Genomic DNA, 22197 nt, shown 5'->3' with positions numbered 1-22197 from the left:
TAACACGTAATTGTTTGCTCCTTTAAAATAATTTTACATACTTTGACATCGAGGTTATGCTGTAATTTTTTGTGTTTTGAATTCAGATACGGTGAAATATTGTTTTTAAAAGTTGAAAAGATTTCTTTAAAAAAAAAAAAAAAGTTGAAAAGATAAATAAACAAAGCGGATTTTAGACACACGTGCTAGACTGCTAGTGCGCGACATTCTTCAACCGAGGCAAAATCAACTCGTCAAACCCTGCCTGTCCAAAGCTGACCCTCTCATTATTAAATTACTTGTTTAATAGAAAAGATAATCAAAAGATTTACCGACAAATCAAAAGATTGAAAACACGCATCAATGAGAAAACTCAGATATATTGTGATTAATTACATCTCTAGACTGTGATCTTTTTTTTTTTTTTTTTTTTTTTTTTTAAAACAGGAGGTTCAAAGGTGACCCGTAATCCGCACGTGGTTTCCGTTTGCCCAAAGGCCCGTAATCCGCACATGGTTTCCGATTGCCAACCATCTAATCCCCCTGGCCCGGAACCAGCCGGCACTAATACCCATTACCCAAGGACCCAGCACCAACCATCTCTAGACTGTGATCTAATGTCAATCACAACAAATTCATCTATAGAGTTATTGAAAGAATGCCTTTATTAGTCAAGTAGTTAATGACTATATTTACGTTTCTATTTTCACTGAAACTCAAGTCTGATTCACCTTATAAGAGTGTTAATTATAAATGTGACATTTTTTTTATTTAAGTAAGGTAAAAAAAAATCCAACAACTTCTTTTTCTTTTATCAAATCATTAGTAGAACTGTAATTATGTTTCTTTTTTTTTTAACTTTGTAATTATTGATGCTTTATTATCAATATCATCGTCTAAACTCGTTTCGAAAACTATAACTAAATCCTCATTATCTTCCTGTAATAACACTCCTTTTGTTTGCATTCTTTAAAAAGACAACTCGTAAACGGTAACAAGACAAACTTCAATTAAAGCCTTCTTCACAAAATGTTTTCCCTTAAAAACCACTTCCTCTTTCACACTACCTAAAACCGGTTTAGATATTCTCTCAAAAAGTATCCACACCACCACCACTTGCTATCTCCTTCTCTCAATCTCCTCTGTCTACTTCTCCATCTACCTGCTACTGGGTTAGTGCCTCCTCTCTGTCTTCCTCTTACAGCTTCATTCTCTGTTATTCTTGGGTCCCATTTTTTTAAAAGCTTAAAGTCTCTGTTTTTACAGTCAAATCTTTAATTGCTCCGGTCAAGTTTTTGATACTTGAAACTTTGATGTGGGTCCAAAGGTGAGACCTTTAATTACCTGCCAAACATTTCAAGATTAGATTTTTCAAAATCTTTTCTCTCAGGAAAATTGAGAAAATGATGTTGAGATGAAAACAGAGATGAACCTTCTTCTTCAAGCTCTGTTCCTGTCTCTCTCTCTATGCCTCCTCCCCTTCGTGGCTTCAGAGATTCAGCTCGGTTCCAAGCTCGTGGTCGGTGAAGAAAACGCCTCGTGGGTATCTAAAAACGGAGACTTTGCGTTAGGTTTCTTCACCCCTCCCGGTTTGCCTAACCGGTTTAGCATCGGTATCCGGTTTAACTCCCAATCCATCCCTTCTGATCAAAGAAGAGTCGTCTGGGTTGCTGGAGCTGGTGTCTCCGTTTCAGACAACGCCTCTTACTTCGAACTCACTTCTGATGGAGATTTGGTTTTGTTTGATTCTTCCTTGGGTGTACCGGTTTGGACCAGCAAAACAAACCGGTTCTCTGTTTTTTCCTCTGTTTCCTCTGCTTTGCTAGGTGATGATGGTAACCTCGTGTTGTTGGATGATAAAGAGGAGATTGTTTGGGAGAGCTTTGACACTCCTGCTGATACTTTACTTCCGAACCAAAAGCTGAAGGCTTTTGAGATGCTTAGAGCCGCTAGTGAGAGTTCCAGGTCTAGCTATTACAGCCTCCACATGGTGGGTTCAGGGAGGTTGGAGCTGAGGTGGGAGAGTAACATCACTTTCTGGTCAAGCACCAACCAAGAAGCAGTCAAGAAGAGGGAGAATCTCAGTGCTGTTCTTACACCAGAGGGAGCTTTACTTGTGTCTCATCAAGACATTACTAAACCTGTTTGGTCTGTTTTTGGAGAAGATCATAACGACACAGTGAAGTTCCGGTTCCTTAGACTAGACAGAGACGGTAACCTCAGAATGTACTCGTTCCAGGAGTCTTCAAGGACTTGGAGAACTGTCTGGCAAGCTGTTGAGAATCAGTGCCGTGTATTCGCCACCTGCGGATCGCAAGTTTGCTCCTTTAACGGCTCAGGAGACTCTCAGTGCACTTGTCCTTACAACGCTTTTGCATCCAAGTGCTTGACGCCTTACCAGAAGCTAAGCTGCAAGTCTGGTTTCAGCATGGTGACGTTCGAGAACATGGAGTTGTATGGGATTTATCCGGCTAATGATACCGTTGTGTCTCCGGTTAGCTCACTGAGATGCAAGAAGATGTGTTTGGAGGATGATGCTTGCACTGCGGTTACTTACAAGAACGATGTGGAGAAGCCTCAGTGTGTAATGAAGCTGACTAGATACGTTAGTGGATACTATGATGCGTCTCTGAGCTCGGTGTCTTATGTTAAAACGTGTTTAGACCCAAGGGCTGTTGATCCTTCAAAGGGGGAAGTAGTGGGGAGTGTGACGAAGAAGAGTCATAGTGTCTGTCTCTCTTGTCTTCTCGGGGTAACTTCCACTACGTTTGTGTTGTTTCTTGCCTTCCAGGTTTGTGTCATTGTGTATGTTTATAAGAGGAAGAAGAAGGAAGCTGTGAAGAGAGCTGAACGGGTGAGAAACCCCAACCCCAAAGGAGTGGTTGTGTTCTCTGTTGATGAGATCAAGGAGATGACTAATGACTTTGAGGATAACATAGGACCAAAGATGTTCAAGGGGGTTATGTCCGAGAACGAACTTGTTTTGGTTAAAGAGATTGAAGGAGCGTTGACAGAGGAGAGGAAGTTTAGAAGCTCTGCGGCGAAGATTGGGACAATGCATCACAAGAACTTAGCAAAGCTTGAAGGCTATTGCTGTGAGCGAGGGAAGAGGTTTCTTGTTTATGAATACGCTAAGAACGGGTCTTTACTTGACCACCACGCTAAAAACCTAACGTGGAGGAGAAGAAACGACGTTTGCTTAAGCGTGGCGAAAGCTCTCTTCTATCTCCACTCGGAGTGCAGAGAGTTCGTCAGTCATGGGAGCTTGAGCCTTGGGAACATTCTGATAGGTGAGGAGTTTGAAGCTAAGCTGACAGAATATGGATTTGGCTCGTGTGCTGCTGATAAAGACGTTGAGGATTTTGGGAAGATGGTGTTAGCTTTGGTGACTGGTGGGTGTGAGGAGGAGTGGGTGTATAGAGAATGGATTGAAGGGAGGGGAGAAACCGTTGTGGACAGAAGTTTAGAAGGTGGGTTTGATGTAGAGGAGCTTGAGAGGGTTTTGAGAATCTCTTTCTGGTGTGTTCAGGTGGATGAGCGGTTGAGACCGTCTATGGGGGAAGTGGTGAAGGTTTTGGAAGGTACATTGTCTGTTGATCCACCGCCACCGCCTTTTGTTTGTGCAAGATCATCGGCTACTAACTCATCAGAGTCTGGTCAGTCTTTGTATGAGTCTGTAAGAGAGTGAAGTTAAGTGTTTGTATAGTTTGAGGTATCTGATTTAACAAGTTGTAGTGAAGGATGATAATGATGATGAATCTTGTTTTTTTTTTTTTTATTAAGGTCTTACTTAGCCTTTGATCTTTGATGCTGTTAAAAGAAAAGAGGAAAGTGTCTTTTGCCTGGTTCTGCTGGGCTTGATAATTGGGCTAATCTTGGGCCTCTGATTGACATAACATGTGATTGCCATTCTGACATGTTCACAAACATTTGCAACTTGGTTAATTAACTATTAGTCCTTTGGAACAGTACGTAAGCTAGCATTCTTTTGTAAGTTTGTTTGGTTCACAGGCAGTATCAGCAAGGTGTAGATTGCACACAATGGACATGTCCATCAGTCCATGCCCTTTAATAGTAATATATACAAGTGAAGCGGTCAAATAAGCTCCAGATTTAAAAAAAATTAAAAATAGAAACATAAATTATTGTCTAAAATTTTAATTTTTTAGATATACTGCTACATTTAGAGTTTATAATTTTAAAAACTATAAAACGTTGACTTTTAAAACTACATACTTAAGTATACCATTAATATTTTTTTAACATGACCTTGAAATAATTGAGACGATATGTTACATAGTTGGGGTCTTCCCGTTTCATCGTCATGTATCCTTGGCAATAGCTATAATGAGTCACCACATCACCTCTTCTTTGATTGCATTTTCAACTGATGAATTTTGGTCTTTTTTTTCACGGAAAAGGCAGACATCATGGTAATATTGTGGCTGGCCTGCACAAAAATGCTTATCTAATTTTGAAACTAGCATTCCAAGAATATATTAATGCTATTTAGACAGAGATGTACGCTCGTCTACATGCAACCTCGTCTCTTAACTCTATAGTTGGCTTTTTTTAACTCCTTAGTTCTAACCATAATTAATTTTGGACATAGTGAAATGAAACATTCTTTTATAATTTTCAAATTATCTGTGCTTAATATTTTTTTTATGTTTTCTTCCTTAGACTGATTATATATTAATGATTTGATAATTGTTTCAAAGCCTCGCGAATTAGAAGAACTCTGTTCAAAGGGATATTCCATCAAACATCAATTGCCACGTACTTTACCACATGGTTCACAGTGTTTCACAGCACGGGGTCCGGTTGCTATTATTCATGCACTTTTCTTAATTAAACTGTTTGGGTAAGCTTTCGTTTGTACCCACCGCCACTATCAGAATAATTGCTTTTTGTCCGAACAAGATAGATTCAACAATCATCCCTCGTGGTAGGACATCATACATTAAACTGAAAAACACGTTCGATATTTGAGAATATACATTTATTATACTACTATTATTTAAGAAGTAGCATCGTTATTCATTACTCGTTATTCATTACTCGCCTTAAACTTGATATTCGACTCGTACCTGCATTGAAAATTCAAGTATTCGGTGTTGTCAAATCAAATAACAAATGGATAATTTTCATTACTTACAAGGCCAAGGCAAGTATCAAGTATCATTATTACTTTTAGTACTTGATTCGTTAGTCGTTTGGTTACTTGCTCTATTACTTGATATCTATTAAATATGCATACTTTCTTTTACTTTCATTTAGGATTAGACAAAAATACTCATTACTCTTCTTATACTTGTTACTTGTTTCATATCCGTCTTAACTTTTAAATACTTGTTGTCATCTAGTCAAGTATTAAATAGTAACTAGTATTAAAAATTTAGCTATATGGCTTGTTACTATCTGTTACTTTCTTAGAAAATACATTTTTTTCATTGTAAAAAATTATAAAAAGCTTATATATCAAAATATTTTTTATTTTTTTTTATTTATCTTCTGTATATATGAATGAATATTCCGTTTAAAGTAATTAATATGTTATTTTTAGTATAAAATAAATAAAACAAATTTTCATATCTATTTCTAATAAAATATTATTTTGTAAAATAATTCTTAAATACTCAGAAAAATTCGGAAATAGTTCACAAGTACTTGTAAATAGTTTAAAAGTACTCGTAAATAGCAAGTAATAGAGTGGAGTAAGTAACTTGCAAGTAATTCATTTTTGATCAAGTACTCGAAATAGCAAGTACTAGTTTTAACAAGTCAAGTACAAGTCAAGAATTTTATTACTCGTGCAAGGCAAGTCAAGTAGCAAGTACACGCAAAATAGCAAGTACTCGCCTTGTGCCCAGTCATTATTTGCTTACTTATCATTTTTTCCATGATTTTAGGCAATTTGTTTATTTTTCATGTTCTCAATATTTTTAATTATTTGTCATATTTTTATTACTTTAAGCTAAATCATTAGTTTGATAATCTATACTATATATACATATTATTATATAATTATATATTTTATAATATTTATAATAGAAAACTAATCAATAGAAATAAATATCACGATATCCTACGAGACATACACCAATAAGTTTATTCAAGAATCAAAAGATCAACTAATTTCAATTCTCATGTAGCCAGCAAGAGATTTCCACAAGCATATATGATTGGTTACTATGAATAAATAGTTAAATTTACTTCTCAGATTATATAACAACTTATAAATTAACATAATAAAAATTACAAATTACAAAGAAAACTTATTTTATAAAATTAAAGGACGATTTATCTATATATATTGTGTTGTTATTTGAAAACTTGTTTTTAAGTTATAAAAAATTAAAAAACTGAAAGATGCATACTCAAATATTAATCATGTACAAATTTAAAATTATATAATTAAAAGATAATATTCAGTTATCTTAAAGATTTATTTATTATATTTATTAGTTATTAATGAATGTAGTGTATAAAGAGATTTTTCAAAAAATGCATGAATAAAAAAAATTAACAAAAACTTTCTCATATAGAAGTAATTTGATGTTCAATTTAAACTTGTCATAATAGTCTTTAAATTATAATGCATATATTAATAAGTTATTATAACATATTATGCCCACATGTAAGGGCAAAACACCTAGTACAATATTAAAACCAAACAAAATATGTACAAAATTAGATTTTTGGTAAATTATAGTTTTGTAAAACAAAAAAAAATAATTCCGTAATTGCAAATCACGGGTTAAAATCTAGTTATTCATTATGTGTATAATGTATACAATATAGAGTTTAAGTACACGTGAAACATAAACAAAGCTAATAAGTACTAAACCGACATATATATGAACAAAGCTAATAAGAAATTAAACCAACATATTATACAGGATTTATCATGGTCAAGCTCTTAACGAAACTGAGATATTTATTTTATATATATAAAATCACACAAAACATATTAATTATAAAAAATAACTTTAAAATAACTGGGATGCATAGTAATCAGGGTTTTCACCAAAACTCTGAGAGAACTTGGTTGGAAATTTAAACCTTATTTGACTTAACTTGCACATCAACATCTTGATGATTTAGTCTCTCGACATTTCAGATCTGCATTTTCGGATATAAATGAGGAGCCAACCTGGGCTTGACAGATGCGACTAGAGGCTTGGCCATAAACAAGTTGCTCTCAGCTGAGACTAGCTCTATTTGGCTTGTACCTGGAGGACGAGTCCACTCGAACCCCTGGAGAAGCCTAGCTAATAACATGATGGTCATAGATGCCCCAATCTTAGTTCCTGCGCAGGCACGCCGGCCAGTGCTAAATATCACGAACCTCATATCCGGTTCCATCAGAGTCACTCCCATTGGGTCTCTAGCACGGTCATAAAGATGTCTTTCTGGCTTGAATGCCTCAGGCTCGTCCCATATCTTAGGGTTCCGACCAAGTCCTAAACGGCTCACAAAGATTTGGCTGCCTGTCATTGCAATTTAACATACATAGCACACATAGGTCATATAATTTTCTACTTGTGAAGAAAGATACGATTACCAAGCTTTATCGAACTCAATCTTCTACTCTACGGAGCACACAAGCGATCTGTTCACCCGGTGTTCACCGCACCAACACCGTTAACGAGGTGTGGCCGCTATATCTCACCGGGGCTGGGATTGAACCAGCAATCAACTATCTTCAACGGATGATCTCACAACTCGAGTCACCGTCTCTACAATCTTGAATCCTCTCTCCCGTTAACTTGCTGACGATACTAATCTAACAACCTAATCAGCTCAGCTTATTAACCCTTAACTAAGGCTAACTAACTCTTATAACTTGAGTTAGCTTAACTCTAACACGTGCACAAACCACACGCGTTTATCCTAACTAGGGAGAGAGTAATCCGGTTCAAGTCAATTACAAGCCTAACCAATCTAAACCAGATCTACTCCAAGCTATCTAATTGAACCCAAACCAATTCATAGAACTTGTTTATATCAACAAATCTCCTCCTTAGACGAGTTCTTGTCACTTACTTGGAATACACTCCTCCTTCTTCTTGTCACTATACCAGAACCTTCAACCAGACTCTGCTTGAGTTCTTCACCGAGCTCCTTCCTAAGCCCTTAACCGGACTCTGCTTGAGTTCTTCACCGAACTCCTCCCTAAGCCCTTAACCGGACTCAGAACCTTTCGTTCATCTTTAGTCTTTAGTAACTCGAAGCATCTTCAATGCTTCCTTCATCTTGAACACTGGTAAAACCTTAGTAAATATATCTGCAGGGTTATTTGCAGTAGCGATCTTCAGCACTTGAACTTCTCCAACCTTGATCAGATCCCTAATGAAGTGATACTTTGTTGCCATGTGTTTAGTTCGCTCGTGGTATACAGCGTTCTTTGACAAAGCAATTGCGCTTTGACTGTCACAATATATCTCCACTGTGTCTTGAGGAAATCCCAACTCTTCTGCAAACCTTTTTAACCAAACTCCCTCCTTAACTGCTTCGGATAAGGCTATATACTCTGCTTCAGTAGTCGAGAGTGCCACCACTTTCTGCAACGAAGATCTCCAGCTAACCGGATTACCTCCTGCTGTAAACACCATGCCTGTAGTTGACTTCGCATTATCCAAATCTCCACCATAGTCTGAATCGCAATACCCTCTTACAACAAACTCACCTTTACCTTTAAAACTCAACTTTGTGTCCACTGACCCCTTTATATATCTCAGTGCCCACTTCACTGCTTGCCAGTGTTCTTTGATTGGTTTTGACATAAACCTGCTTATCACCCCAACTACATGGGCTAGATCAGGGCTGCCCACAGCATTCTGATATGGGACCTTCTTCATGTACTCTTCCTGAATCTGTAGCTCTTTATCAGTAGCTGCTGTTAGATGGAAATGAGCTCCTAGAGGTGTAGCCACCTCTTTACACTGATCCATGTCAAACCTTCCTAAGACTTTCCATAAGTATCCCTCTTGTGATACGCACAACTCTCTCTTGTCTCGGTTTCTAGTTATCTCCATCCCTAAGATCTTCTTGGCATTACCTAAATCCTTCATGTCGAATTCAGAACTCAACACTAACTTCAGCTTCTGAACTTCTAGCTTGTTGACTGACGCTATGAGGATATCATCGACATAGAGGAGCATGTATACAACCTCTTCTCGGTCATTACTCTTAAAGTACACACAAGAGTCATACTCACTTCTCACATAACCTTTTGCCCTCACAAAATCATCGAACCTCTTGTTCCATTGTCGAGGACTCTGTTTTAACCCATATAGGGACCTCTTGAGTCTACACACTCTATTTGGGTATCTCATATCCACAAATCCTTCTGGCTGTTCCATAACTATGAACTCCTCCAAGTTTCCATGCAAAAATGCCGTCTTAACATCCATTTGCTGCAACTCCATATCAAAATGAGCCACTGCTGATAACACAAACCGTATTGACACATGCTTGACCACAGGAGCAAAGATTTCCTGATAATCTATTCCTTCCTTTTGAGAGTACCCTTTAGCTACCAAGCGTGCCTTATGTCTTGGAGGTTCTACTCCTACAATTCCTGCCTTTCTCTTGAACAACCACCTGCACCCTATTGCCTTCTGATCTCTCGGTCTTTCAATTAGATCCCATGTCTCATTTGCTTCCAATGAGGTCATCTCATCTTGAGCAGCTTCTCTCCATTTATCACTATCTGGATCAGACATTGCTTCTTCATATGAGTTTGGCTCTGTCTGAGTGTCTTCAGACATTAAGCAAATGAAACCCGCAAACTGATCTTCACCATCTGTGATATCACACTCATAATCCATAAGTCTTGGCGGTTGTCGTGTCTGTCTTCTGACTCTGTCTCTGGCCAGCTGATAATCACCGAGATCACCACTCTCCTCTGTAACTACTTCTTCAACTTCAGGTTGAGAAATCTCCTCAGCGGTCATCTCTTCTTGATCTTTTCCTTTAAGCAATTTCAGATCAATAGCCATAGGACTGTTTCCAGGCGATTCTGCCTCTGGTTTCTTTTTGTCAATCTCCTTGTAGACTTGTTCTTCCCTAAAGACCACATTGCGACTGATTACCACCTTCAGTTCATCCAGTAGCCAAACCTTGTAACCTTTGACGCCATCCGGATAACCTGTGAATACTCCTCTCTTGGCTCGAGGTAGCAGCTTGCCTTCAGTAGAGTGAACATATGCTAAACATCCAAACCTCTTGAGGTTGCTGAGATCGACACTTGAGGATGTCCACATTTCTTCAGGGATTTTAAACTCTAACGCTGAAGATGGTGACCTGTTTATCAAATACACTGCTGTAGCTGCTGCTTCTGCCCAAAACTTTAACTCGAGACCACTGTCGCTCAGCATACTCCTTACTTTATTCATGATGGTCCTATTTAGTCTCTCTGCCACGCCATTTTGCTGCGGAGTGTACGTGCACGTCCTGTGTCTTACTATCCCATTTTCTCGGCAGAATCCATCAAACTGCTGGTTGCAGAACTCTAAGCCGTTATCAGTCCTCAGCCTCTTGACTTTCCTTTCACTTTGGGTCTCTACCATCTTCTTCCATGCTACGAAGCTCTGAAAGGCTTCGTCTTTGAACTTCAGAAAGTAGAGCCACACCTTCCTTGTGCGATCATCTGTAAAGGAGATGAAGTATTGGCTTCTACTGAGGCTATGAGGTACATTTGGTGATCCCCACAGGTCTGAATGAACATAGTCCAGCTTCTCTTTAGTAACATGCTTAGCTTGACTGAAGCTGACTTTGTGAGTCTTCCCAATTACGCAGGCTTCACAAAACTTCAAATCTTCCACTGTTGTTTTTCCGAAGTGGCCATTCTTCTTTAGGATTTCCATTCCTTTTTGTCCCAAATGACCGAGTCTACTATGCCATAGTTGCGTGTCACTTAGGCTCTTGTCTGTGGCTGTAGCTGTACTCGTTTCTCCTTCATGTGAGTAAGTAGACTGAGCCTTAGCCTGTAGGATGTACAGGGCCTGTCTTCTTATTCCCTTCATAAAGACTGTGCAACCTTTAATAACTTTGAGGATACCATTTGCCGCTTTAAACTCGCATCCTTTCTCCTCAAGTGTTCCCACTGAGATCAGGTTCCTTGAGATCTCAGGCATGTATCGAACTTCACTGAGTAGAAATGTTGTACCGTCTTCATTCTGAAATCTAACTGATCCCATGCCTCTAACTTCAGACACTGTGTTATTAGCCATCCTAACTCTCCCATTTGTAGACTCCTGAAGGTCAATGAACACGTCTCTCCTGGGGGTCATGTGAAAGGAGCACCCAGTGTCCAGTACCCACTCGTCTCTGTCTGCCCCCGCTGAGTTTGCTTCTGCCACCAATAGCCCAACAAGGTCCTTAGCATCATCTTTAGCCAGTGATGCTTCTCCCCGGTCTTGAACAGGTTTTCCAACTTTGTTCTTGTCGAGCCATTTGTAGCATTGTTTCTTGAAGTGACCCTCTTTACCGCAGATCCAACACAAGCGCTTTCCCTCCTTGCTCTTAGATCTTGACCTGTTGTAGCTCTTCTCCGCTGAGTAGCTTCGTGTTCTACTCTCTGGTCTACCTCGTGCATAGTTTCCTTCCCCACTTGACTTTGCAGTTGAGGTCTCTTTGTACTCCATCTCCTTGGATTTGGCTGCGCTAGCAACCTCATCCACTCTAATAGCTTCTCTGCTATACTTTAGAGTTTCCTTAAGGGAGTCATATCTACTTGGCAATGCATTGAGGAGAAGTATAGCCTGTACTTCCTCCGGGATCTCAATGTTGAGATTGTTGAGGTCTGCAATGAGTTTCAGAAAGTCATCAACATTCTGATCAATGGTTCTGGAATCTTGCATCCTGAATGAGTACACCTTGAGTTGGGCGTGTACTCTATTTGGTAGGGTCTTGGCCATGTACAGCTTATCGAGTAGCTCCCATGCCTCTGAAGCCGTCTTGACCTTGTCAAGCTTCCTGAGAACATGGTCTCCAACACTCATGAAGATTATGTTCATCACCTTCTCATCTCTTTCGGATCTTGATGCTTCGTCAAGATCATGCTTCTTCTTGGATTCCTCATCGTCTTCGTCTGTCTTTGCAGTCACTAAAGCTTGTGACGGAGGGGACAGAACGTCTTTCAAACCTTGGACGCTCAGGTTTGCCAGCATCCTCTTCTTCCAGATCCCGAAGTCGCCAGTGCCGTCGAACATCGTGATTTGTATCTGCATCTTCATCTTGTGAGTAGCCATCTCCCGATTCACTGCTCGTGTATCCTTATCTCCGGTTTGAGCAATAGGAATCGCCGATCTTGATCTCCGTAGACTTCAACCTTGACTTGAAGAACCTCAGCTCTGATACCAATTTGTGAAGAAAGATACGATTACCAAGCTTTATCGAACTCAATCTTCTACTCTACGGAGCACACAAGCGATCTGTTCACCCGGTGTTCACCGCACCAACACCGTTAACGAGGTGTGGCCGCTATATCTCACCGGGGCTGGGATTGAACCAGCAATCAACTATCTTCAACGGATGATCTCACAACTCGAGTCACCGTCTCTACAATCTTGAATCCTCTCTCCCGTTAACTTGCTGACGATACTAATCTAACAACCTAATCAGCTCAGCTTATTAACCCTTAACTAAGGCTAACTAACTCTTATAACTTGAGTTAGCTTAACTCTAACACGTGCACAAACCACACGCGTTTATCCTAACTAGGGAGAGAGTAATCCGGTTCAAGTCAATTACAAGCCTAACCAATCTAAACCAGATCTACTCCAAGCTATCTAATTGAACCCAAACCAATTCATAGAACTTGTCTATATCAACACTACTGTATCCTGATAAAACACTTAATGACATACGCAGGGGTTAAGCTACTTTATTAGCTATGGGTGCAAGTGCACCCACTATTTTTTTAAAGTGTTCTATAACGACAATTGTTTAAATTTAGAAACTCAGGTAATTCATCAATTGTTTTTTTTTTTCAGTTTATCCTTTTGTTTCATGAATTTATTATTGCGTCCTTCTGTTTTTAATTTATATTATTTATTGAAATAAATCCTCAATAATAATCTCTTATAGCTTTGCCCCTAGTCATATAATTAATGTATGTATATATAGCATGAATTTCTGATTCTGTCCTTCTGTTTTAATATTTTTATTAAAATATGTTCCCAGTAATTATATGTTCTAGCTTTGCTCCTGGACATATGATATATGTATGTAAAAATATATTTGGACCTCTTTTTTTTCTTTTTTTTTTCTTGTGAGCCTTGGGGCATCACCTATTGCTAGGATGTTAAGAATGCTTATTTTCAACCCACGCATGCATGTAACGACGTGACAAATGTTTTTTTTCTCTTTGTTGTTGCTGTTGTTGTTATTGTTACCTTTTTTTTTAACACAAGTTATTGTTACCTTTTGGGATGAAATAACCAGCGAGAGTAGTATTTTCTATGGCTCCATGAGGAGGCATGAACGCATTAGCTGGGTGAAGTCGGAAAGATTCTCGGCTACAAGCTTTGATGTAGTTGAGTTGTGGTATGTCTGATTCTTGCACGAGTCTGTCTTTACCAACTATCATGTCCAACTCATTTGTAGCTTTCTCCATAATCTCTGGATGATTCAACATCTCGGCTATCGTCCACTCCACGTTATTCATCGTATTGTCGATTGTTGCAACATTGATGTTCTACATATAGCATCATAATACATGCATAGGAGATTAATTAATTAACTAACTAACTAAACCAACTTTTTTCTCAAAAAAATGCGAAGTGTGTGAACATCACTAACCTTGCATTGAGCCCTAATCTCATCAAGTGTGAATAAAGGCATCCCTTGGTCATCCTTAAGCGTGATAAGAGTATCGAGCCAATCTTCTTCTGTCTCTTTTCCACTTTTATTCCTCCACAAATGCATTCTCTCGTGGATGATGGGATCGTTGCACCTGTTGATAATATCGACCGCTTCTCTTAGCTTCGCCTCTTCTCCATCGATGTTCCATCCTCTAAGGAAAGATAAATAATTTGATATGTTAGAGCTGAAAAAACAATCAATAGCTTGGTATATTGCGTCCATGTGCTCTCTTTCTTTTCGCCCGAGACCGCCGTCCTCCGCCGGTTCTTCAAAATGCCTCTGGCCAAACATCATCCTCATCATCACCGCATGGGAATAAGTTAAGGCGACGTCCCTCACGTTGACCAACTTAATCGTTGACTGTAATCGGCATAGATTAAAGATATACGTCACGATATTATCGGCTTCTAGAGTTCTATCAATTTTGTTTAACGTTGACGGAGACATTAGTTTGGTGACCATCACTTTCTTCATCAGCTTCCAACTCTCTCCATACGGAGAGAAAATAATGTCCTTGTAGCCATGGCTTATGAGATTGCTCGAGTAGGAGTCAGCTCTGTCTGCGAGAGCCTCGTCTTTTTCCCTAAGCACTTCTCGGGCAATCTCGCTTGATGTTACGGTGATGACGTGGACGCCCGCGAAGCGGAAGCAAGCTATCTCCGTTTGCATGTCTTTCATGACGCGGTGGATCCACAGGTGAGTTGGCCGGTTCTTGACCATTTGCAACAAGTTGCCAATGAACGGCCACCGCGTTGGGCCTGGAGGAAGCTGATCACCTTTTGGTTTTCTCAAGTAAGGTATAGCTAGAGACAAGACCAACGTAAGAGAAAATAGAGCAGCAAGTGTGAAACAATATGGATCAGTCACATTCATGTTCATATTTTTTTTTTTAAACTGGGAGTGCTCTGTATTTTATGTGTGTTACTAATACGAACGATCGACATGCATATATATAGATATACTGATACAATAGTCATTTTACCAAAAAAGAGATAAAAGAGTCTAATGAGAAGCAAATAATAATAATATGGTGCTATAAAAAGTTATAAAAAAAAAACTTAGAAACTTGACCCAAAATAACCAACTAAGGTCATAGGGTAATTTGTTTTGGTCTTTGTTGTTGGATGTTTTATAACTCTACAGGTAAAACATATCCTTCTTTTATTAAGTGATGTGGAGAGTTGCCTATCATGGCCAGTGTGTTGAAGATAAAGTCATTTATTGTGGATCAATGTTATGAAAGCATGTAAAACATGTCCTTGATTTACAAATATCTGTTTTGATTAAGTATTAATTATTGGTTGTGCTTCTACGTTACATATGGAACCGAAAACGGATACGAAGAAACGAAACGTTTTGAAATGTGAAAATATCCTATATACTGGGGCGAACGCAAGAAGACGTTGGGTGTGGCATGTGCCCACACAAAATATTTGTTTTCCTTTAATAGTTCACATAAAATTTAAAATTTATGTAGATACCTTTCATTTAAGCATTTTTTACATTGCATGTCTCATACTAAATGAGTGGCTGGATCCGTCTCTGCCCCTAAATATTAAAAGAGAAACATTGTCATTTAATGCTTTTACACTATATTGGACACGTGGCAGCCTCACATTGATTTCAATTTGAGTATGATGACGTGTCGGCCTCACAATTATTTAACAATTAATGCGTTAACATACTATTTTTTTTAACTATATCGGAGACAATTTAATGTGTTCACATCATTTTTTCTAATCAGCTCATTTTTAGTTTTTGTATTTTTAACCTTTGTATCAGTGATCTGAAGTTCTCTCCGTACAACTACTGAATAATATCATTTTGAAAAAAAAATTCTAAAATGATTAAGATTCACATCAACGAAAATGCTAGAAGGAGAATGTTTTTTAAAACTGAAAGTTTTGTATATTGCCGAACTTAGCCATATTTGAGGCTTATGTACACGAATGCAATAAATAATTGTGATGGGTTATGAATTAAGGAAATTGAGGTAAAAAATACCACACACAAAGTTAGATCTTTAGTTAAGCCAAATATTGTTTTTCTTTACAATTTTTTTATATCAGACCAAAAATTAGAAACATAATCAGATTGTAAGAAAAAAATCAGAAATTAGAAAAATTTTAAAAGAAAATAAAATTCCCGAAATCGATTGAAAACAAAATTTAGGTGCTGAGTGAATAAATCACATTATTTTCCATGCAACTTTAAAATTTTTCACTCGATTGTATCATGTTTTTTATTTACCAAGAATGTTTTATAAGAAAACATATTATTGGCGGCTACGTCAATTTTGCAACATGCTCAAAAATATTGACACGATTCTCAACCATTTTTATTGGTATTTTTAAAGTATAGTCCAATAATTATGTATGTTAAATAAACCGAAAATTTTGTTTTATATTTATGTTTATTTTACTTTATATTAGTAGAAGAAAGTACGTCTGGATAAAACATGTGGATCCAAAAAACCAAACTGGACTAGATTTGAAGGCAATAATAAACACAAAATAAAACTGATTAAGTATTTAGATTTTGCAGTCACTGTCAAATCATTATACAAAAATGGCAAAAATATCAAAACCCCCTAAATATTATTTGTGAAATGATTTTTCTAATTGTTTATGTGATACTACCACAAAATTTGTTTTAAGTATATAATAAATTATATATATAATTTTATTAAAAATATTATTGACTTTAACCAATCTAACTTTTAACGTGAAATCTTGATAGCGAAAAATCACTTTGTAATCTTTAACGTTTTTCAACTATAAAATTTAAATGAGTTGTATATCTAAAATTGTAGACCACATTTCATATTATATATATATATATATATATTATTTATTTATTTTCTTAAAGTCAATCTTTTTGAAAAAATCAATTTGTTTTCTTTTAGATTTAGGCAGTGCTCGACCGTTCCACTTATGATATGGATGGTATTAGACGGTCCTAGGTCATATGGACGAAAATGACACGATACGAGAAATTCTCTTATGTGAAGTAGTTATGATTTAAATAATCCAACAAAAAAAAAATCCAACAGGATTTTCAGATTCTGAATTAAATAGACAGACAATGTTTCCTCCACAGTATTTTGTGTATATGTGGCTCATTAATGACCATACACAAAAGTATCATCTGCCTTTACTCTTTAGTACGAAGAATTAAATCTATATAAAAAAAAAGAGAAAAGTTTTTCAGTTTTAAACTATAACTTTCTAAATATAATTTTCGAATTTATTATAATATTATGATTTTTGATATTTTTTATAATTATATAAAATGTAAATATTGTTAACTTATTATTTAACCGCAATTGTATTTGGTAGTTAACCAATCATAAGTATCCCGTAAAAGCACTAATTTCTAATCGCAGAACCAGTCATACAATTCTCATAAAACTGCTAGAAATCGCAACCACCCGCATCCGCAAACTCCTGCATCCGAAACCGCAACCGCTGTATTTGAACCAGTTAGGCTCTCCGAAGTTCTTCGATAACTACATCAATTATGCATATAATTAAAAGCTTATGGTAAAAAAAAAATTCCTTGAATGCCAAAAAATAATATTATGAAGTTTTAGTGTGACCATGTTCATTTACGTGTCGTGCAACTTGCGACCTATGATCTTTGACTAAACCTGCGACATGCGACTAAAATCATGTTCGTTCACGTGTTGCGCGACATGCAACCAGTCGCACGATACAAATTTTTTAATTGAAAAATTGTCTAAATCCACATTTTTAATACTAATTTTCATGTTTACTTTAACCATTTTATCTTTATTTTTAATGAGGTAAATAGATTCTTATAACATTAGAGTTAATTAATCTAATATTGGAATTTAGAGTTGAATGATGAAATAGGATTTTGAAAAGTGAGTTTAAGATTATAATAAATATATAAATAAATACTTAATTAAAAAAAAATCAAAAAGAATTTTTGAATTTCGAAAATAAAATTTTAAAATAAAAATTTCAAAAAGATTTTTTTTTTATGTTTGAATTTGAAAAGGTATAAATTCAAAAACTATTAAAAATTATTTATTTATTTAAATTATTATTTTATATATATATATAACAAATGTATAAAAGTCTTTTGACTTTTTAATGAAAAAAATATTTTTGAAAATATTCGTTTAATAAAGATAGACACAAATAATAGTAACTTGAAAATTCCTATCAAAATTATGGTGACCTTTTTTTTCTCTATGAACAACAACTTTACGGTGCACGTTTTTCTAACATTGATCTACAATGAATGGTGGTTGTGACTGGCACTGCAACACATTTATGATAATAAAGTTCAAAAAATTTGCTCAAAAAAAAAGTTAAAAAAAAAACACATCCATGATAGACAAATCTCCGCACCCCTTCAAACCTAGAAGGGCCGATTTTACTTGTAGAGTTTTTGAACGTTTAATAAGTTTTGCAACCCTCAATATTCTAGAACTGTATACTCTCGTAATTAAACTCCAATTTAGCGCAAGCTACTTTAAATTCTTGACCATTGGAAGTGTTTTTTCTTAGCAAAAACCTTAAAATTATGTCCATGTTTTACTTGTTTATAAAATTATTGTATACTTATTATTATTGTAAACGTTGATATAAAAACGGAAGTAGATATAATAAAACTTAACATAAGCATAAGTGTATAACATGAGTATTTCAATATCTAAAATATTTATCATAATGAAATAAATGTTGGATCTTCTTCTAGACTCTAGGACTGTCGCATCCAGGACCTTGCCTAGATATTTATCTTTGACAATAAATATTATGAAACTATAGATTGGTAAATATAAGTATTTTACTCTATCAATGGTTCCTCACGATCGAGATTAATGCAAGGAATAATGCGTGTGGAAATCGATTCATAAATATAATAGATGCGCACAGCCTTGGTCGCACCACACACGAACATTTGTTGGTTGTAAGCCAGTTCTGGATAATAACAACAATAATGTGAAATGAAACAATTTTGTTTTGTATTTTTGGTGGTTTTGTCAGGAATTTTTTTATTATTTTAATCCTTGTCAGGAAATCTTCTGTCTTCAGGGTACCTGGTTAGATGAAAAACCTGACGGCATAAGATTTAATAACAAACGTTTCCTTTCTGGTGAAGTAAAATAGAATAAAACTTATAAATTATAATGAATCTTGTTATTAAGTTTTGTTAATTATTCACCTTACTCGTTGTCACCCACAATATGTGCATGCACAATTTGTATACATATGCATCTATGCTGCTCATCTCAACGAATAAGCAGTACTAAAATGTGTTACGGATTTTTAAACAACTAAAGAAGAGGCCATAAAAATCCCCGCACCCTGACCTACAGAAATATTAGAGCAAAAGTTGATTAGAAATAGTTCGAGATGGACCCAGAGCCATCAAAAAGTATATTAGGTGTTAAAATCGCATATTAAAAATAAAGAAAAAATAATAATTTAACATATAAAATATATGAGTGAATTTATTTATTCTGTAACTTTCGCTAATGTGGAATTGATCCTTTCTATCTTACTGTAAGTTGCTGTTGACTTACGTTGATAGTTCAGTGTTAAAAGAGTAAAACAATATACTAAATGCTTGCACTTGATCAATATTATCTTGGTGCATGGAGAAGATTAGTAACATCCAAGCTGTGTATCAGCAGTTGAGCACATAAGCGTTAGTGAAGCATTTTCCTGTGCTTTGACGCTTGGAGCTGAGTAAGGCCACCCGAGCTCAGTGTTCAAGGTATGACGAAGTTTGTTCGATAATTTGTTTTTTTTTTTCTTTGTCGACAAATGCTACAATACAAAATTAGAATATGTAGGTCATATATGTTCTGTCCGGGTTCGTTTAGGCTACTCAATGAACGAAGTAAAATAAAGATTTTGCGTAATTTGCAAAAGTAGATAACGTCGTTGGGTAGGTGAAGTGTTTTCTAATGTCAACACGTGAGCTTTCGTAACTAAAGTAGGCTAAACATCCAGTGAAAAAAAGAAGTAGGCAAAACATTTGATTGTAAATATTAGCTGGTTTATTTTGGTTATAGTATTTGGTTCGGTTAAGAAGAAGAAAAATGTAATCTATAAATATATATGTAAACGCAATCATTGATTAATCATTAGTCTAAAACTACAACACTCAAAATTTGTAACAACCAAAAAATGGAAGATGTCATCATCGGCGTGGTGACTATCGCCGCAGTGAGCTTTCGTAAGTAAAGTAGGCTAAACATCCAGTGAAAAAAAGAAGTAGGCTAGACATTTGATTGTAAATATTAGCTGGTTTATTTTGGTTATCGTATTTGGTTCGGTTAAGAAGAAGAAAAACGTAATCTATCAATACTATTAAAGAAAAATCCTTCATAGGATTTTTTTTTTTTGAATTATACAGAGGTATCCTGGCTCTACAGAAGTGATCCAAACTAGTCACGTGTTGCCATGTATCGGTCCTCTGTCCCTGGCGATGCCGAAATGTTAATTCCCCACTGGCCAGGATTCGCTCATAGAATTTTGTCCTTAACTTATGGAGATAATTACAATGGAATGCCATTAAAGAATATTCTGAAATTCAAAAAAGGTAAACTAAAACAATACATAATTAACACCAACTATTTCAATCGATGTATGTAAAAGCGTTTTCCTATATCAACAATCTATGTGACTAGAAACTAGAAGCAATAAAAATATATACTCTTTCTATTAAATTTATTAAGTTTGAGAAAAAAAAGTTCCACGATTCTTTTCTAAATAAAAATATTTTAACATTGGTTTCTTTCTTAGCTATAGGGAGGAGGTAGCTCTGAGTGGCGGATGCGTCAGAGATGGGAAATGCAGACAGTTTCTTTTTTTTTGTCTGAAGAAAAAAAGAGAAACTCTGGTTGCTTGAGTATCAAGGTACTTGGTGTTTTCTAGGTCAACAAAAGCCCATCTTGGGGCGAATTAGGGTTGAAGTTTGATGAAACATAGAAATGATATTAGGATAAAAATAAGATGTGGTGGTTGAGTGTATTGATCAGAGAGATAATCTCTCTTGCTTTTGTTAAAATATTTAGTGCATATCATTCTCTATGATGAGTAGATTATTATCTCAATTCCACTACTGTTATAAACGTGAGGAGTGAGATTAATTTTGTTCTTAGACAGTTTTGTTTTGACAGAATTAACTGAGATGGCAGCAACCATCATAGGTAGAAATTTCCAATAGATAGTTAGGTTTAAAAAGATTTAATAACACCAATAGTTTAGGAATTTCCAAAACTAATTTTGTATATTCCAAAGAATATATTTTTCATTAACTAACTTTAATATCTACTACCAAACTTTAGCAAAAAAAAAAAAACTTTAAGATCGACCAACCTAATCCTATAAATACAATTATAGCTACTGTAAGTTTTCTCATCTTCATTCCAAACAAAAACCGAAAATGAATTCTATTATACAAATCACCTTTTTGAAAAATGTGAAACCTTTCGAAATAGGTTGTAATGTTAATCTTACATATGTGGAAGCATTACAACTCCATGTATATTAGAAACCACATCTATAAATTAATATTCGATAAATTAATAATCTTTATAAATTAGTAAATTTCGTCGGTCCCAGCTTGGACCGGTGTAAAATGACACAAATCGATAAAATAATAAGATAATAATATTTTAAAAACTCTCATGTAAATATATAGAAATATGCTGTAACGAAGAGACCATAAAAATCCCTGCACCCTAACCTACAGAAATATGAGAGCAAATGTTGATTAGAAATAGTTCGAGATGGACCAAGAGCCATCAAATAGTATATTAGGTGTTAAAATCGCATATTAAAAATAAAGAAAAAAATAATTTAACATATAAAATATATGAGTGAATTTATGTATTCTGTAACTTTCGCTAATGTGGAATTGATCCTTTCTATCTTACTGTAAGTTGCTGTTGACTTACGTTGATAGTTCAGTGTTAAAAGAGTAAAACAATATACTAAATGCTTGCACTTGATCAATATTATCTTGGTGCATGGAGAAGATTAGTAACATCCAAGCTGTGTATCAGCAGTTGAGCACATAAGCGTTAGTGAAGCATTTTCCTGTGCTTTGACGCTTGGAGCTGAGTAAGGCCACCCGAGCTCAGTGTTCAAGGTATGACGAAGTTTGTTCGATAATTTGTTTTTTTTTTTCTTTGTCGACAAATGCTACAATACAAAATTAGAATATGTAGGTCATATATGTTCTGTCCGGGTTCGTTTAGGCTACTCAATGAACGAAGTAAAATAAAGATTTTGCGTAATTTGCAAAAGTAGATAACGTCGTTGGGTAGGTGAAGTGTTTTCTAATGTCAACACGTGA

The 22197-nt window shown here is 35.9% G+C and overlaps 2 protein-coding genes across 3 annotated transcripts; one reads left to right on the top strand and one right to left on the bottom strand.

Annotated features, from left to right (window-relative positions):
* Positions 1-884: 884 nt before the first annotated feature.
* On the top strand, positions 885-3780 carry LOC103865914 (G-type lectin S-receptor-like serine/threonine-protein kinase SD3-1). 2 transcript variants are annotated; one of them, XM_033289769.1, is made up of 2 exons: positions 885-1151; positions 1370-3780. In XM_033289769.1, the coding sequence occupies exon 2, from the start codon at positions 1394-1396 to the stop codon at positions 3665-3667; it is 2274 nt and encodes a 757-aa protein (XP_033145660.1). In that variant the 5' UTR covers positions 885-1151; positions 1370-1393; the 3' UTR covers positions 3668-3780. The 2 variants fall into 2 exon arrangements, with proteins under 2 accessions (XP_033145660.1, XP_033145659.1); XM_033289768.1 differs by having other exon boundaries at positions 892-1151; positions 1246-3780.
* A 1559-nt stretch (positions 3781-5339) lies between these two features.
* On the bottom strand, positions 5340-22053 carry LOC103865913 (dihomomethionine N-hydroxylase). The gene is made up of 3 exons (XM_009143775.3): positions 13792-22053; positions 13414-13687; positions 5340-7472 (listed from the first exon to the last, which is right to left on the bottom strand). Exons 1-3 carry the CDS (start codon positions 14731-14733, stop codon positions 7099-7101), a joined length of 1590 nt encoding a protein of 529 aa, XP_009142023.1. The 5' UTR covers positions 14734-22053; the 3' UTR covers positions 5340-7098.
* Between the last annotated feature and the right edge of the window lie 144 nt (positions 22054-22197).

This window comes from Brassica rapa, chromosome A04 (genome assembly GCF_000309985.2).
Source record: "Brassica rapa cultivar Chiifu-401-42 chromosome A04, CAAS_Brap_v3.01, whole genome shotgun sequence".
NCBI lineage: Eukaryota > Viridiplantae > Streptophyta > Magnoliopsida > Brassicales > Brassicaceae > Brassica > Brassica rapa.
The sequence above is the reverse complement of the archived record's forward strand: the minus strand, read 5'-3'. Positions and strand labels throughout refer to the sequence as shown.

Bases quoted from the DNA above. Each gene is read 5' to 3' on its own strand.
- LOC103865914 (XM_033289769.1), top strand. From the start codon at position 1,394: ATGAAAACAGAGATGAACCTTCTTCTTCAAGCTCTGTTCCTGTCTCTC.
- LOC103865913 (XM_009143775.3), bottom strand. From the start codon at position 14,733: ATGAACATGAATGTGACTGATCCATATTGTTTCACACTTGCTGCTCTA. The intron at 13,688-13,791 runs GTTAGTGATGTT...TGCTATATGTAG, and splicing joins AGATTAGGGCTCAATGCAAG to AACATCAATGTTGCAACAAT. The intron at 7,473-13,413 runs GTAACAATAACT...TTGCAATGACAG, and splicing joins TGGTTATTTCATCCCAAAAG to GCAGCCAAATCTTTGTGAGC.